Source organism: Poecilia reticulata, chromosome 21 (assembly GCF_904066995.2).
Source record: "Poecilia reticulata chromosome 21, P_reticulata-male-v2, whole genome shotgun sequence".
Taxonomy (NCBI): Eukaryota; Metazoa; Chordata; class Actinopteri; order Cyprinodontiformes; family Poeciliidae; genus Poecilia; species Poecilia reticulata.
The window spans coordinates 130,708-145,865 of NC_088850.1; the positions used below are offsets into that span (position 1 = coordinate 130,708).

A 15,158-nucleotide genomic window follows, 5' to 3' on the forward strand; every position below is an offset into this window, starting at 1 on the left:
GTAGTTTCTCTATGGTTAATCAGCCATGTGCTGGAGCAGGGAATGCCCCTCACAGGGAGACACCATCATATTTCCTGAGTTTAACGCAATAGGCTCCGCCCCCAGGCTAGCCTGCTTCTTGATGCAGAGAGTTGCAGGAGCTCCTTAACCTCATCAGGAGGTGCTGGTCCAGTTGGGCCTTTAATCTGAAAGTAAAGCAGAGCCTCATCCCGTCTAGCTGCAGGAGATGAACATGTTCTCAGGTTCTTGTGGAGAACAATCTGGTCGGCTCTCCTGATTGATGCTAATTAGAGGAGCTTGACCCGTCTTCTCTCCAATTAAAGCCAATCACCAGCGAACGACCTACTGCCAGAAACAGGAAGGAGCCCCAGCGGTTCGTACCGGAGCACTGCAGCTGGGAGAGGATCTGAGCTCCTTCAAACTGGTGGCTGACCATCTTCAGGTTGGGTTTGATGCAGCGGATGAAGCTGGAGCCCTGAAGGAGAAGCGGATCAGTCAGACCCAGAGAGCAGAACCAGAACCAGCGCCCCTGCAGGGGAACATGACTCACTGTGCTGCGCAGCTTGTCCAGGAGAATATTCAGCTGCATCTGCAGGAGAAACAGGAGCTCCGTTATCAAAGCAGACGGTTCATGACCACATCTCTGCTGGATCCAGCAAATTTATTTTCTGGCCTCTCGCTGAAGCTGCTTCGGGTCAAACTGGGTCAACGTGGTGAAGCGTTTGAACGGCAACACTAAACTGACAGCTGCCATCAGCATCTCACGCACATCGAGGACACGCAACACCTCTCCACAGGATGTGGTTACCATAGAAACACAGGAGCTGACAGGAACCAGAGCCTATCAAAGCCCGTCAGGTCAGGGTGGGGGACGGAGCGCGGCGGGTCAGAGGTCATGCTCGGCGTCCGGCTCACCTTGAACTTGTTTCCGACGCTGATGAAGCTGAGCTTCCCGGCCTTCTGCTTGGCGTCTCGGCTGCTGGCGGCGTTCTCAAAGAGCCGGCGGACGAAGCCGTCCTTGGACTCGCTCACCAGGCTCTCCAGGGACATGTGCAGCGCGTCGTTGTTCTTCTCCACAAACTGGGTCTGATGAGAGACACGAGGACACGTCAGACCCTGCAGGGGTCCGACCGGGCAGCCAGACCAGGTGATCCGGACCGGACCAGGCCCTCTGCTGAACCCACCGTCTCATAGCACACGGCCCCAGCGAAGTGGCGAATGATGAAACCTTCGTCGTCCCGGACGTTCCGGTGAACGGTCAGCTTGGACTTCCTGGGAATCTGCGGGACACAGAGACAGAGTCATCAGGACGTTTTCCCAGAACCACCAGAACCGACCGAACTGATTTCATCTACAGACGGTTCCAGTTCAGACTGGAAGATTAACAGTTACATTCAGGTCTTTTATTTTGAAAACGCAAAGTACTTCCTTCACCAGCTGATCATTGGATGTGGAGATAAAAACCTTTTATTATTTCAAGAACCTAAACTCATCTTTAAATGATCACAGCTTCTAGTCGTTTTCTGGCTTCCAAGTCTGTTTCCCTCCTTCAGTCCGGTCGACCCGGTTCTACTGGAACCAGAACATCTGCTCCACCTCCAGCTGCTCTGAGTCAAACCAACCTGTTCCCCTCCTGGCCTGTGGGGGCGCTGCACCAAGAACCACTGAAGACACTGAGCAACTTCCTGCTTCACCAGATGGAAACAAGATGGAGGATTTCAGCGGTTGGAGGATTTCTCTTTAGGCTAAAGACCAGGAGCCATTTCTGCTGCTAGCGCTAGGCTAGCATGTTAGCTTTGGTTGTATTTACCCAGAATGCCCTGCGCTGTAGTCCACTTCCTGCTTTTGGAGCGGTCTGCGGTCGGTCCGCTTGGCGTTCACATTCAAACCGAACCCAGAACAAAGTTTGGAGGATCAGAGGTCAGAGGTCATCTAGGCTTCACACCTCACCAACCAAACCAGACTTTCTAGGCAAAGTCCAGTTCGTTCCCTAATGATATTGTGATTATCCATGAGGGTCTGTGAGCTGGCAGGGCGGTCTTGGTAAGCCATTGGTTCCAGGCTTCAGCTGCAGCAGAGGGACTCACCGTGAGGCGGAAGTGGTTCCTGTGCTTGCTGTGAACCGTGTCGGTGAAGTGCTGGTCGCTGGGCTGAGGCAGGCGGTTCTCCTCGTCCAAGATGTCCAGAATGCCCACCAGCTTGGCCTCCACCAGGTCTGCAGAGACAGAGGAGACGCCCTGATGAAGATGAGGAGGAAGCAGCAGCTGCAGGACATCCAGAGAGACCTACCGATGCAGTCCTGGTTGTCGACGTAGTGAACCTCGTTGACCCCCAGCCCCTCCTTCTGGTACAGCTCTTGTTCCTGCAGAGCAAACCAGACCATGAAGGTGAGAGAGAGAGCGTCCAATCAGGACAGGTGATGCTGCTTCCAGCTTCCTGGGATCACAGGAAACCAGAACCCAAGCAACCGGGTCTGTTGTCATGGCAGCATCTCACCTCCTTCAGGATGCGCTCGTTGAAGAACTGCTGCAGCTTCTCGTTGCAGTAGTTGATGCAGAACTGCTCAAAGCTGTTGTGTTCAAAGTATTCTGGAAGACAGAGAGAAGATCAGAGGTCATCTCCTTCCCACCGACCCCTTTTCCTCATCGTGGACTGACCGAAGCCGGCGATGTCCAGCACGCCGATGAAGTTAGCCGAGGAGTCGAAGGGGAAGCACTGGTTGACCCGCGTCACCACATGGTCGAAGAGCCGGCTGTAGGTGGCCTTGGCCAGCGCGTCCCGGGCGTTGTTGGCCTGCTCCACCTTCAGGGGCACCCTGGGGAAACACGGGGTGACCTCTGACCTTTACAGACTTCACTAGGGAGAGACAGCTGCCCACCTGGCCATCAGGTTAGCAACAGCTGCCAGGAACTGGAGCGTGTCAGGGTTGACCACAGATCGAGTCTTTCAGTATAAAGCATTGCCGACTGCAGAAGCTAAGAGGATGCACGCCGTTAATTGTTGGACCAATCGAAGAAGAGGTCAACCTTTGACCTCTGCTCAGATAAGAAAAACCCAAACTGATCTGCTGCAGAGAGAAACCAGGCAGTTACCAGGCTTCACCCATTCACTACAGAATATTCTGTCTGCACAGCTAACACAGGTAGCACAGCTAGCACAGCTAACACAGGTAGCACAGCTAACACAGCTAGCACAGCTAACATAGCTAGCACAGCTAACACAGGTAGCACAGCTAACACAGCTAGCACAGCTAGCACAGCTAGAATGCCGCTTCCCTTGAAGGCATTTAGTTTAAACAAAATCAAACAATGATGTGAGAGAGAAAATTACTTCAGAGATTGAAACAGTTTCAGATTTCTGTATCATATGATGCTAATGTTTATGCTAGTCTGAGCAGCATTACTGATGCCAGATGGCTTCCACTCTACGATAATGTGCCGATTTGGTAGCGGCCTGGTCTGCGAAGGTTAGGGCCAGTATGAGCAGCCGGCCATTTCTTCAGAACAGGTCAGAACCTCAGTCAGGTCCAGCAGCCCCGGTTCCAGCAGCCTGAGCTTTATACAGCTAATGGGTCGTTAGCTTGTGTTCTGGATGGTTCTGCTCACCAGCAGTCAGTTCAACTGTTTGGTTCTGGTTGACTTCTAACAACATCTTACACACTTTCTGGGCTGGACCAGCAGAGCAGAACCAGGCAGCTGTTCACTAGTGGAAACAAATTCAGGAGAATTTGTTCTGTTCAGGCTAAAGTCGTGTGTGTGTGTGTGTGTGTGTGTGTGTGTGTGTGCGCGCGCATTTGTTTGTAATACCTTGTGGGGACTATTTTCCTGACACAAACTACATTGTGGGGACCCACTGCTCCTTGTGGGACTGAAGCCTGGTCTCCACAAGGGGAAACGCTGTTTTTGGGTCAGGGGTCAGATATAGGACTACGGTGTGAATTGAGTTTTGGTTAGAGTTAGGATAAGGGTAAGGATTAGGCTGTAGAAATGAATGGAAGTCAATGGAAAGTCCCCACAAAGATAGCCATGCAAACGTGTGTGTGGTGAGCAGCAGCTCTTACTTGATAGCCGTCCCCTTGGCGCCCCCTGCTGACGTGAGCATGACCCTGGTGGTGAGGCTGACCCTGAGGTCGTCCTGCTCCAGGCCCAGCAGCTCAGCGCAGTGCTGCAGCGTCTGGCCCGACTGGTTCCTGATGGTGCAGCCGCCTGCAAGACAAGGAGCAGGGCAAATCATTGGTTTTGCTGTTGCTCCGGTTAAAGTGGAGCCTGTCGGGGACCAGGGGTCACGACCTGAGGCTGGGAGCTGCTTCACAGAGCAACACCTGGTGCTGCTCGATACAGACATGAAGTCGTTATGACAATAATACATATATGTATATATGATTACATGCTGCCTGATCACACTAATGTTAGGGAATACTCAATAGTAAGCAATGATTTACCATGGCAGCTATGGGTAATCGTTATTTAGCCACAGCGACCGACAGTTAGGTTGTTGCTGCAGCGCCTCCTGCTGTGCGCTGTGAGTACCATGAGATTTTACTTTAAATAAAACAAGAAAAAAATAGTGATTATAAGTTTTATTATCCAACCCTCTTTACTATTAACAAAACTGTGTAGAAAAAAAAACCATCCAGTACGTAGCGCTCATCAGTGTGAGTCTGTGGGGGTCAAAGGGCACGCCGAAGCCCAAGTCTTACTGGTCATATTATTGCTTTTGTTTATTTGGCGGCTTGGTGTTTTTCTGTAGCTAAAATGAATGAGTGGAGTTTGAACCTCCTGTAGTTCTAAGATTCAGCCTGAGCTTTTTACCATGAGCGGTTCTGACGGGTCGCCTGACATCAGCAGATGTCGGGGAAAAAAATGTCCGACAGATCGGAGGGCAGCACTAAACTATCAGTGCACCTGAGCAGCCAGAGCACAACCAGCTCTCCAAGCGCAGCATGTGTGTGTCGCATAACAGCAGCACTGACCTAAACCAACACCGACCTGAACCAACACCAGCCTAAACCAACACCGACCTGAACCAACACCAACCTAAACCAACACCAACACCGACCTAAACCAACACCAACACCGACCAACACCAACACCGACCTAAACCAACACCAACCTAAACCAACATCGACCTAAACCAACACCAACACAGACCTAAACCAACACCAACACCAACCTAAACCAACACCAACCTAAACCAACACCAACCTAAACCAACATCGACCTAAACCAACACCGACCTGAACCAACATCGACCTGAACCAACACCAACACCGACCTAAACCAACACCGACCTAAACCAACACCGACCTAAACCAACACCAACCTAAACCAACATCGACCTAAACCAACACCGACCTGAACCAACATCGACCTGAACCAACACCAACACCGACCTAAACCAACACCAACCTAAACCAACATCGACCTAAACCAACACCAACCTAAACCAACACCAACACAGACCTAAACCAACACCAACACCAACCTAAACCAACACCAACCTAAACCAACACCAACCTAAACCAACATCGACCTAAACCAACACCGACCTGAACCAACATCGACCTGAACCAACACCAACACCGACCTAAACCAACACCGACCTAAACCAACACCGACCTAAACCAACACCAACCTAAACCAACATCGACCTAAACCAACACCGACCTGAACCAACATCGACCTGAACCAACACCAACACCGACCTAAACCAACACCAACCTAAACCAACACCAACACAGACCTAAACCAACACCAACACCAACCTAAACCAACACCAACCTAAACCAACATCGACCTGAACCAACACCAACACCGACCTAAACCAACACCAACCTAAACCAACATCGACCTGAACCAACACCAACACCGACCTAAACCAACACCAACCTAAACCAACACCAACACCGACCTAAACCAACACCAACCTAAACCAACACCAACACAGACCTAAACCAACACCAACACCAACCTAAACCAACACCAACCTAAACCAACATCGACCTGAACCAACACCAACACCGACCTAAACCAACACCAACACCAACCTAAACCAACACCAACACCGACCTAAACCAACACCAACCTAAACCAACACCAACACAGACCTAAACCAACACCAACACCAACCTAAACCAACACCAACCTAAACCAACATCGACCTGAACCAACACCAACACCAACCTAAACCAACACCAACCTAAACCAACATCGACCTGAACCAACACCAACACCAACCTAAACCAACACCAGCACCGACCTAAACCAACACCAACCTAAACCAACACCAACCTAAACCAACATCGACCTGAACCAACACCAACACCAACCTAAACCAACACCAACACCGACCTAAACCAACACCAGTCTAAACCAACACCAGCCTAAACCAACACCAACACCGACCTAAACCAACACCAGTCTAAACCAACACCAGCCTAAACCAACACCAACACCGACCTAAACCAACACCAGTCTAAACCAACACCAACCTAAACCAACACCGACCTTTTTATGTTTTACAAACGATGCTAAATAATAAAGACATGGAAGCAAAGCCGACCCTGTGATCCACAGAAAGAGGAGGATGTTGATTCCCTTTTGCTGCTTATTGCCTTTATTTCATCTCGTTTTGTGTAGAATATGGTTGACTTCTGGTTTGATGCTTTTATTTTGATGAGCTTCCGCTGTTCATGCAGCAGCAGCTTGGCAACAGAAGGAACAGAAGATAAGTGGCGACGCAGTTATAAAATGTATCTTGTTATTAGCGGCCCCCTTCATAGCGGCACAAGGTAAGTTTACTTTGTAACTAGGATATTTCTAATATTGATCAGTTGGAATTGTACATTTGCTTTATTGTGATTACGTATAGTTTTTGAATCAGCTGATATTGTTAGTGGTGAACGTTATTTTCAGTTTTCGTACGGTTGTTTTGTAGCTTACACTGTCTTTTTCTAATTTCTACTCTTCTGGGGAACGTTTCAACAAGATGAAATTGTTTAACCCGCAGTCGGATGTCAACTACCGGTCAGAACCACACACACGGTAAAAAGCTCAGCCGAGATCCAAACCACCGATATTAGAACTACGGGAGGTTCAAACTCCACTGATTAATCTTTAGCCAACAGAAAAACACCAGAGGAACCAGAGGAACCAAAAAACCAGGGGACCCAGAAGAACCAGAGGAACCAGGGGAACCAAAGAGGAACCAGAGGAACCAGGGGAACCAAAGAACCAGAGAAACCAGGGGAACCAGGGGGACCAGAGGAACCAAAGAACCAAAAAACCAGGGGACCCAGAAGAACCAGAGAAACCAGGGGAACCAGAGGAACTAGTTGAAACAGGGGAACCAAAGAGGAACCAGAGGAACCAGAAGAACCAAAGAACCAAACAACCAAAGAACCAGAGAAACCAGGGGAACCAGAGGAACCAGAGGAACCAGGGGGACCAAAGAGGAACCAGAGGAACCAGGGGAACCAAAGAACCAAACAACTTAAGAACCAGAGAAACCAGGGGAACCAGAGGAACCAGAGGAACCAGGGGGACCAAAGAGGAACCAGAGGAACCAGGGGAACCAGAGGAACCAAAAAGGAACCAAAGAACCAGGGGAACCAAAAAGGAACCAGGGGGACCAGAGGAACCAGAGAACCAAAAAACCAGGGGACCCAGAAGAACCAGAGAAACCAGGGGAAAGAGGGACCAGAGGAACCAAAGAACCAGGGGAACCAGAGGAACTAGTTGAACCAGGGGAACCAAAGAGGAACCAGAAGAACCAAAGAACCAAACAACCAAAGAACCAGAGAAACCAGGGGAAAGAGGGACCAGAGGAACCAAAGAACCAGAGAAACCAGGGGAACCAAAGGAACCAGAGGAACCAGGGGGACCAAAGAGGAACCAGAGGAACCAGGGGAACCAAAGAACCAGGGGAACCAAAGAGGAACCAGAGGAACCAGTTGAACCAGGGGAACCAAAGGAACCAGAGGAACCAAAGAGGAACCAGAGGAACCAAAGAACCAGGGGAACCAAAGAGGAACCAAAGGAACCAGAGGAACCAGGGGAACCAAAGAACCAGGGGAACCAAAGAGGAACCAGAGGCAGTAGCAGGTCCTGCAGCTCAGTCCAGGCCTGAATCTCGGCGGCTCACCTGAGGTGCTTCCGGCCTCCTCGAAGTCGATGTTGCCCAGATGCAGAACACCGGCCACCACCCGGAACAGGTCCAGCTTCTCGGTGTCGCCCAGGCCGATCTTCTTCATGGCGACGCTCATCCTGGTGAAGTCTCCGTGGTCGTCTAGCAGCGGGTCCTTCAGCGGACCGGCCTTGCTGTGCTGAGGAAACAACACACTGTGTGATGAACCTCCGGCCTGCAGAGGGCGCCGTTTCACTGTTCAAACCTCAATCTGAACATTTGTCCTGTTGCTGCTCCTCAATCATCTCTGGAACGATTTCTGGCTCAGGAGCGCCACCTATCACCCGACTCCAGGTAGATTCAGTCTCTGCAGGTTCTAACCTGGAGGTTTTTATTTATCTACCACCTGCAGCTGTTCAGCCTGCTGACGCTCCCAGTTATTCTGATGTTTCCTTTCATTTCTGCAGAGGATTCTGATTGGCTGAGAGCTGATTGGCAGGACAGATGGCTTCATCTCCATCACCGTGGAGATGAAGCGTCCAGCCTAATTTCTGTAAAACTTCCATTGAGGCAATTGAAACGTAATTTCATCCTGTGAATATGGATGGCGGATTTCTGACTGGCCAGATCGACCCTGAGTCGGGTTCCCCAGCAAACATCCAATCTGACATAAATAAATGTGATAAAAAGTTCCAGTCTGGTTTTCGCCCTGGTCACCAACACGTCCTCCTGAAAGACGGGAACAGAGCCTCCTCTACTGGCCCTCAGGCTAAACGTGTCATTATTATATATGAATAATACCCGGCCTGCTCACGTCCAGCTCTGTGAAACTGACCGACTGCCCGCCCTGCTCTCTGCCTGCATATGCCGTTTCACTGCATCACTCCAGTTTACAACAACTTCACCGGCTCCCCGTTTCCTTCAGAGTTCAGTTTAAATCGAACTTCTTTTCCTCCTTCTGGGTTTAATCTGCTGCTCATTCCCTTCGTTCTTCCTCTTCATCATCCTCAGAGCCTCCTGTCCTGTCGGCAGCGTGGGAAAGGAACGCTCTTCCTCCTGACATCGTCTGTTCAGCTTCCTTCTCTTTAACTGTCCAGTTATTGTGTGGTTTGGTGTCTTGTAGCCATTTTTACTGTTTGATTTGTTTCTAACGTTTTAAAGGTTCATTGGCAAATAAAATGCATCCCAGATATTAGAAACCATAGAAACAATCAAATGTCGACTTAAATAGAGGACCCTCATTATGATAACGGAATAAATTGAAAAACAATAAAAACTATTACAAACTTTGATTAATCTAATTTTGGAGCCTTAAGGGAAAAGAACTAAACGGGTTCTGCTGCTTACGCCCCTCTGGAGAGGAGTACAAACCAGCAAACGCTAAAAGCTGCTTATTATTATTATTGCTACCATCAGATCCGTCTGCAGCCAGAGCAGCTTTACCTCTGAACTCTTCCGGTTCTGCAGAATCTGCCGATCCGTGTCTTTGGTGGCGAAGAAGCGAGTGCATCCTCTGTTCAGATACTGCAGCAGAGGCAAAGGCACAAAACCATCAATATGCATCTCCATTTCCAGAACATGTCATAAATCACAACCATCCATAAAGAATTAAGTCGCATCAAATTAAATTAAAACGGAGTCTTAATTCATTAAATCTTGTTTAAGCGGTTGAAATGTGTTGCTGCAGCAACACTGAAAAAACAAAAACATTTAATTCAGTCATTATTTCCAGTTTGGAGAACATTAACAATTTTTAGCATAGTCATAGTGTTTCTCTAGGCTCCATCCTCTGCTGCCCCCTGGTGTTCAGGGCAGACAGTGCAGCTGGCTCCATCCTCTGCTGCCCCCTGGTGTTCAGGGCAGACAGTGCAGCTGGCTCCATCCTCTGCTGCCCCCTGGTGTTCAGGGCAGACAGTGCAGCTGGCTCCATCCTCTGCTGCCCCCTGGTGTTCAGGGCAGACAGTGCAGCTGGCTCCATCCTCTGCTGCCCCCTGGTGTTCAGGGCAGACAGTGCAGCTGCAGGACAGGTCAGGATGCTCCCGGCAGAATCAGACCTGCCCCATTTCTCCTGCAGGCTGAAACTCGGCCTTACATTTGGTGCCGTTTGCTTTGCTAAGTGGAAACAGACCATCAGTCTCAATAATTCTTCTCTGTGTTGACAGAAAGCCGAGGCAGTTCCCTTTCAATCCGCAGACAGAATGCAGAGGCCTGCATGGTGACTGGCTGCAGGAGATGGAGCAACGCTGCATCCCAACACTTGTCAAGACCGGCTCGGATCGGGCCGGACCGGACCTGCTGAGGCCTGCTGGACGCTCTACTCATGCCAGGTGAGTCTCCAGTTTGGACTCAAAGGCTCTCAGCACTACCAGGCTCCGGGTTTGGTTGCAGCTCGGATTCTGGAGCTCTGATTGGCCCGTTAGCAGTAGGCTGGCGTTCCTACCCTGAAGGTGTCCGGGGAGCTGAGGTGGAACTTCTGGCGGATGTCCTCCGGCGCTCCGGCGCACAGGCGGTAGAAGATGTGGTAGTTCCTCTCCTCGGAGCTCTGTGTGCAGATCCGGGACTTCTCCAGGAGGTAGTGGGACACGAATCCGCCAACGACCGCATTCTGGTGGGAAACAGACAACACACTTCTTCAGAAATCTGTCCTCCGAGGGGTCAAAGGTCAAATGCAGCCTGATTTTACTGGGCCAGAGGCAGCAGAATGGCAGGAAATGGGAACAATGCTCAGGAAGCTAAAGATTAGCTGAAACATGGTCTGGATCCAACCAGTGAGCCTTGAGGCACGCCAGAACGCGTCGAGTCAAACGTCTCCATGTCTGGCAATGAATTCATGCTTCACTGACTGAAGCAGTTTAAACCAATCATCTGTCAGCATTTCATCCTGAGGACATGTCAGAGACGATCACTAGAGAATCAAAGACAAACTGAGAAGGGGGCCATGCACCGAGCCCTGGGGTCCCCCGGTTCATAATGTCTGTGGTTTATAGTGTCGGTGAAACGGATCCAGAGGTCTCTCTGCCAGATCACTAACCAGACATGTTTACCAAGTTCTCAGCTACAACATCAATGTTCTGGTTTCCAGCAGGACTCGGACTAAAACACTGCCGGCCCATTGCAATGAAACGGAGCAAGTCACCTTCTCGTTGAAGTGGATCTCCACAAACTTCCCGAAGCGGCTGCTGTTGTTGTTCCGAACCGTCTTCGCATTCCCAAAAGCCTCCAGCAGGGGGTTGGCTGCACCAATCAGATGGCTTGGTTAGTACCGAACGAGGTCGTTACCCACAAAGAAGAAATCCTCCTTACCTTCCACAATCCGCTCGTCGATGTCCTGACCCGTCCCGTATGAAGTCGTCAGGTACCTGGAGACCAGAGGAGAGTCAGAGACGTCCTAACGAGTCCAAACGGAATTATAACGAGTCCAAACGGCGCTATAACGAGTCCAAACGGCGCTATAACGAGTCCAAACGGCGCTCTAACGAGTCCAAACGGCGCTCTAACGAGTCCAAACGGCGCTCTAACGAGTCCAAACGGCGTTATAACGAGTCCAAACGGCGCTCTAACATGTCCGCTTTCTAACCAGTCTAAGCTGCGAGTCAAAAGGCGCCTTCACTGAGTGATGACTGCATTAGAACCCAGCCTGACCAATCAGGTCAGGCAGGTCCACCGGGTCTCTGATGTTGCTCCGACAGAACCAGAGGGGCAGCTGATCAGAACCTCAGAACCGGCTGAGCTGGGCTCCAGTTCCTCCAGCTCTCGTCCCAAACAGGAAGTGCTGTAGAGCTAGACAGGAAGTCTCATCCTAGCCTACCTGAGAACAAACTTGGTGTTTTCCGTCTTGCCGGCGCCGGACTCTCCGGACACGATGATGGACTGGCTCATCTTCAGGACCTTCATGTCCCGGTACGCCTTGTCAGCTGCAGAGCAACACATGGAGGATTAGCCCGCTCCGCCCCAAGCCGCCCCTGTGCCGAGGACGCCCTGGAGACGCTCTCACCGATGGCATAGACGTGCGGCGGCAGCGTCCCCAGAGACCGGCCCTGGTACTTCTTGATGGTGTCCACCGAGTAGAGCTTGGGGATGTCGTAGTACGGGTTGACGGCGATCAGGATGTTGGCCACATACGTCTGGGGAGGACACGAGACGGAGGGGACAGGTGAGTCTCCGGGCAGAACCACACCTGCAGCAGCAGGAAGTGAGGATCTGACTCACTTCCTGCTGCTGCGCTGCAGCAGAACCGACCCGGGTGGTTCTGTTTGACTCCTTCAGGTTAATTTCAATCATTTCTCACCAAACAGCAGTCAGGAGGTAACGAACAGAGTTAAAAACTAACAAAGTAAAAACTAGTGTGTTAACTGAAATAAAAACTGTGTTGACAAATGTGAAAAAAGCTCCGTTTTTATTTCCGGCAGCGGGAATTTCATGGTGGTTTTATTCCTTGCTGTTCCACATTTCACCAGCAGGTGGCGGTGCGTAAACCAGCTTGGAGTTAAATATGCAAGTATCATAACGAAAAACGTTTGTTTTAAAAACATGAGACATAATCAGTCTGGTTGAAAGTGGAACAGTGGAGGCGCCATATGAACCCAGTTTATATTTTATTACCAGGACGTTCCTCATTAGCATGACAGAAAACTCAACTTACTAAATTAGAAAAGTTTGATTTCTTCTCATTAGATGAAGGTTTGTTGTTATTTTGAGGTTCTGCTCCAGAATGCAGCAGAACCAGAGTCCAGTTAGGATTACTGTGGCTTTAGCTTAACGCTCGTGTCCAGCGGTTTACTGGACCTCTGCCATCATTTAAACTCATTTCATTTATATTTTCTAAAACCATTTATTAAAACTAGCAAATGGTTAAAACTAATTTAAACTAAAATAAAAATCTTCAACCAGAACATTTTCACCCGTAAATCTGAACTCACGTAGATCTTGTCCTTGCTGTAGCGAACTCGGACGTTGTTGAGCAGAGTGGCTTCATTCAGGTACATCAGAGAACCTGAGAGGCAGAACCAGGTTTATCACAGCGCCATCTACAGCACGGGAGGCAGAACAGCAGCAGAAACTCACAGTTATCCTCCACGTGTTTGTTGACGTCGTCTTCAGCGGGGAAAACCTGGTTGACGGGAGCCAGAAACGTCTGCAGGAGGAGAAACTGAGTTAATGAGACTGTAGTGGCAGCAAACGGACACCGGGGGGCGATAAAGACCATCTGTTCCTGACCAGAGGAGCAGAAATAGGAGCTTCATCAGGAGCAAGTACACCTGGCTGCAGGTGCAGGCCCCACTTCAGACGGCCTGCAGGCCCTTCAGAGGGAAACACCTGCTGAGGTCAGAGGTCGCAGCTCCTCAGCCATTTGTCAGGACCAGAACCAGACAGACTTACTGACATTAGAACCATTGTAGAGGCTAAAATTAATCATCCTGAATAAACATTTATTTGGGTCCAAAATCAAAAACAAACTGAACAGCTTTCATCTCCCAGCATTACGCCCCGCCCCTTAATGAGCCCTGATGACCTCTGACCTTTCCCTTCTGCTTCAGCGGCTCGATGGTGAGGCTGTCGGCGCCGATGTCAACGATGGTTCCCAGTTGGAACCCATCCGTCGGGTGAGGCGCCCACACCGGCTTCCCGTCCTCCATGGCGGCGATACCGCAGTTCTGGAACAACAAGACCCGGTTAGGTTAGGAGAGAGAGGCAGGCGGGTTCTGTTCAGATTATTATGTTTGTTCTGGTGCTGGATTCCTTTTATCCCGACTATCTTTAGTGTTCTGATAAAACGATTCCGGTTCTGGTTCTGCTGACAGAAACACAGCAGCTCCATGTCAGATTATTGAACACAATGGTGGAGGGGTGATGGTGTGGGCCGGGCAGCTAGCCTACAGCAGCTAGCCTACAGCCGCTAGCCTACAGCAGGCAGCCTACATCAAGTGGCCTACAGCAGCTAGCCTACAGCAGCTAGCCTACAGCCGCTAGCCTACAGCAGCTGGCCTACAGCAGCTAGCCTACAGCCGCTAGCCTACAGCCGCTGGCCTACAGCAGCTGGCCTACAGCAAGTGGCCTACAGCAAGTGGCCTACAGCAGCTAGCCTACAGCAGCTGGCCTACAGCAGCTAGCCTACAGCCGCTAGCCTACAGCAGCTGGCCTACAGCAGCTAGCCTACAGCAGCTAGCCTACAGCCGCTAGCCTACAGCCGCTAGCCTACAGCCGCTGGCCTACAGCAGCTGGCCTACAGCAAGTGGCCTACAGCAAGTGGCCTACAGCAGCTAGCCTACAGCAGCTGGCCTACAGCAGCTAGCCTACAGCCGCTAGCCTACAGCAGCTAGCCTACAGCAGCTGGCCTACAGCAGCTAGCCTACAGCCGCTAGCCTACAGCCGCTGGCCTACAGCAGCTGGCCTACAGCAAGTGGCCTACAGCAAGTGGCCTACAGCAGCTAGCCTACAGCAGCTGGCCTACAGCAGCTAGCCTACAGCAGCTGGCCTACAGCAGCTGGCCTACAGCAGCTGGCCTACAGCAAGTGGCCTACAGCAGCTAGCCTACAGCAGCTGGCCTACAGCAGCTAGCCTACAGCAGCTGGCCTACAGCAGCTGGCCTACAGCAGCTGGCCTACAGCAGCTGGCCTACAGCAAGTGGCCTACAGCTGAATCCATTTTATGGGATTTTTCACGTTTGCTTTTGGAGACGGTTAAATTATTGCCATTAACGTCTTCCAATGACATCATTTCCTGTCAATTTCAACATGTTAACCCTGAACCTCTGTGAGACAATGGTGAGCAGCTTTAGCGCCCCCTACAGCCAGAATCACGCCTCCTTCACAGGACTGTGCCCACAGAACCGCTGGGCCCGGTTCTTTGGCACAATAATCCATCTGAAAACTGGATCAGCTCCTCCAATCAGCTGCTGATGTCCAGTAGGTTCTCTTTGGGTCGGCCCACCACTGCGCTCAGTCTGGGCTCGGCCCGGTACCGTGGATCAGGGCGGATCTGCTGGGTGAGAACCTGAACTGCACCATCATCATCATGAGGAAGATCTGGCTGTT

The 15,158-nt window shown here is 50.7% G+C and overlaps 1 protein-coding gene across 17 annotated transcripts in view; it reads right to left on the reverse strand.

Annotated features, from left to right (window-relative positions):
* Positions 1 to 15,158, reverse strand: part of myo6a (myosin VIa) — a 31,753-nt gene that overhangs the window by 12,242 nt on the left and 4,353 nt on the right. For 16 of the 17 annotated variants that reach the window (XM_081602635.1, XM_081602648.1, XM_081602643.1 and 13 more), the window contains exons 2-20: positions 13,644 to 13,778; positions 13,189 to 13,258; positions 13,044 to 13,117; positions 12,119 to 12,248; positions 11,933 to 12,038; positions 11,428 to 11,483; positions 11,261 to 11,358; positions 10,565 to 10,729; positions 9,568 to 9,648; positions 8,143 to 8,323; positions 4,061 to 4,205; positions 2,658 to 2,815; positions 2,497 to 2,588; positions 2,290 to 2,362; positions 2,088 to 2,215; positions 1,185 to 1,280; positions 916 to 1,086; positions 551 to 589; positions 382 to 475 (exon numbers count right to left, since the gene is read on the reverse strand). In XM_081602635.1, coding sequence (XP_081458761.1) covers positions 382 to 475; positions 551 to 589; positions 916 to 1,086; positions 1,185 to 1,280; positions 2,088 to 2,215; positions 2,290 to 2,362; positions 2,497 to 2,588; positions 2,658 to 2,815; positions 4,061 to 4,205; positions 8,143 to 8,323; positions 9,568 to 9,648; positions 10,565 to 10,729; positions 11,261 to 11,358; positions 11,428 to 11,483; positions 11,933 to 12,038; positions 12,119 to 12,248; positions 13,044 to 13,117; positions 13,189 to 13,258; positions 13,644 to 13,760 — 2,074 coding nt within the window. In that variant the 5' untranslated portion in view covers positions 13,761 to 13,778. Of the gene's footprint in view, positions 1 to 381; positions 476 to 550; positions 590 to 915; positions 1,087 to 1,184; positions 1,281 to 2,087; positions 2,216 to 2,289; positions 2,363 to 2,496; positions 2,589 to 2,657; positions 2,816 to 4,060; positions 4,206 to 8,142; positions 8,324 to 9,567; positions 9,649 to 10,564; positions 10,730 to 11,260; positions 11,359 to 11,427; positions 11,484 to 11,932; positions 12,039 to 12,118; positions 12,249 to 13,043; positions 13,118 to 13,188; positions 13,259 to 13,643; positions 13,779 to 15,158 lie in introns of those variants that run through there. The other variant, XM_081602651.1, reaches the window with a different exon arrangement.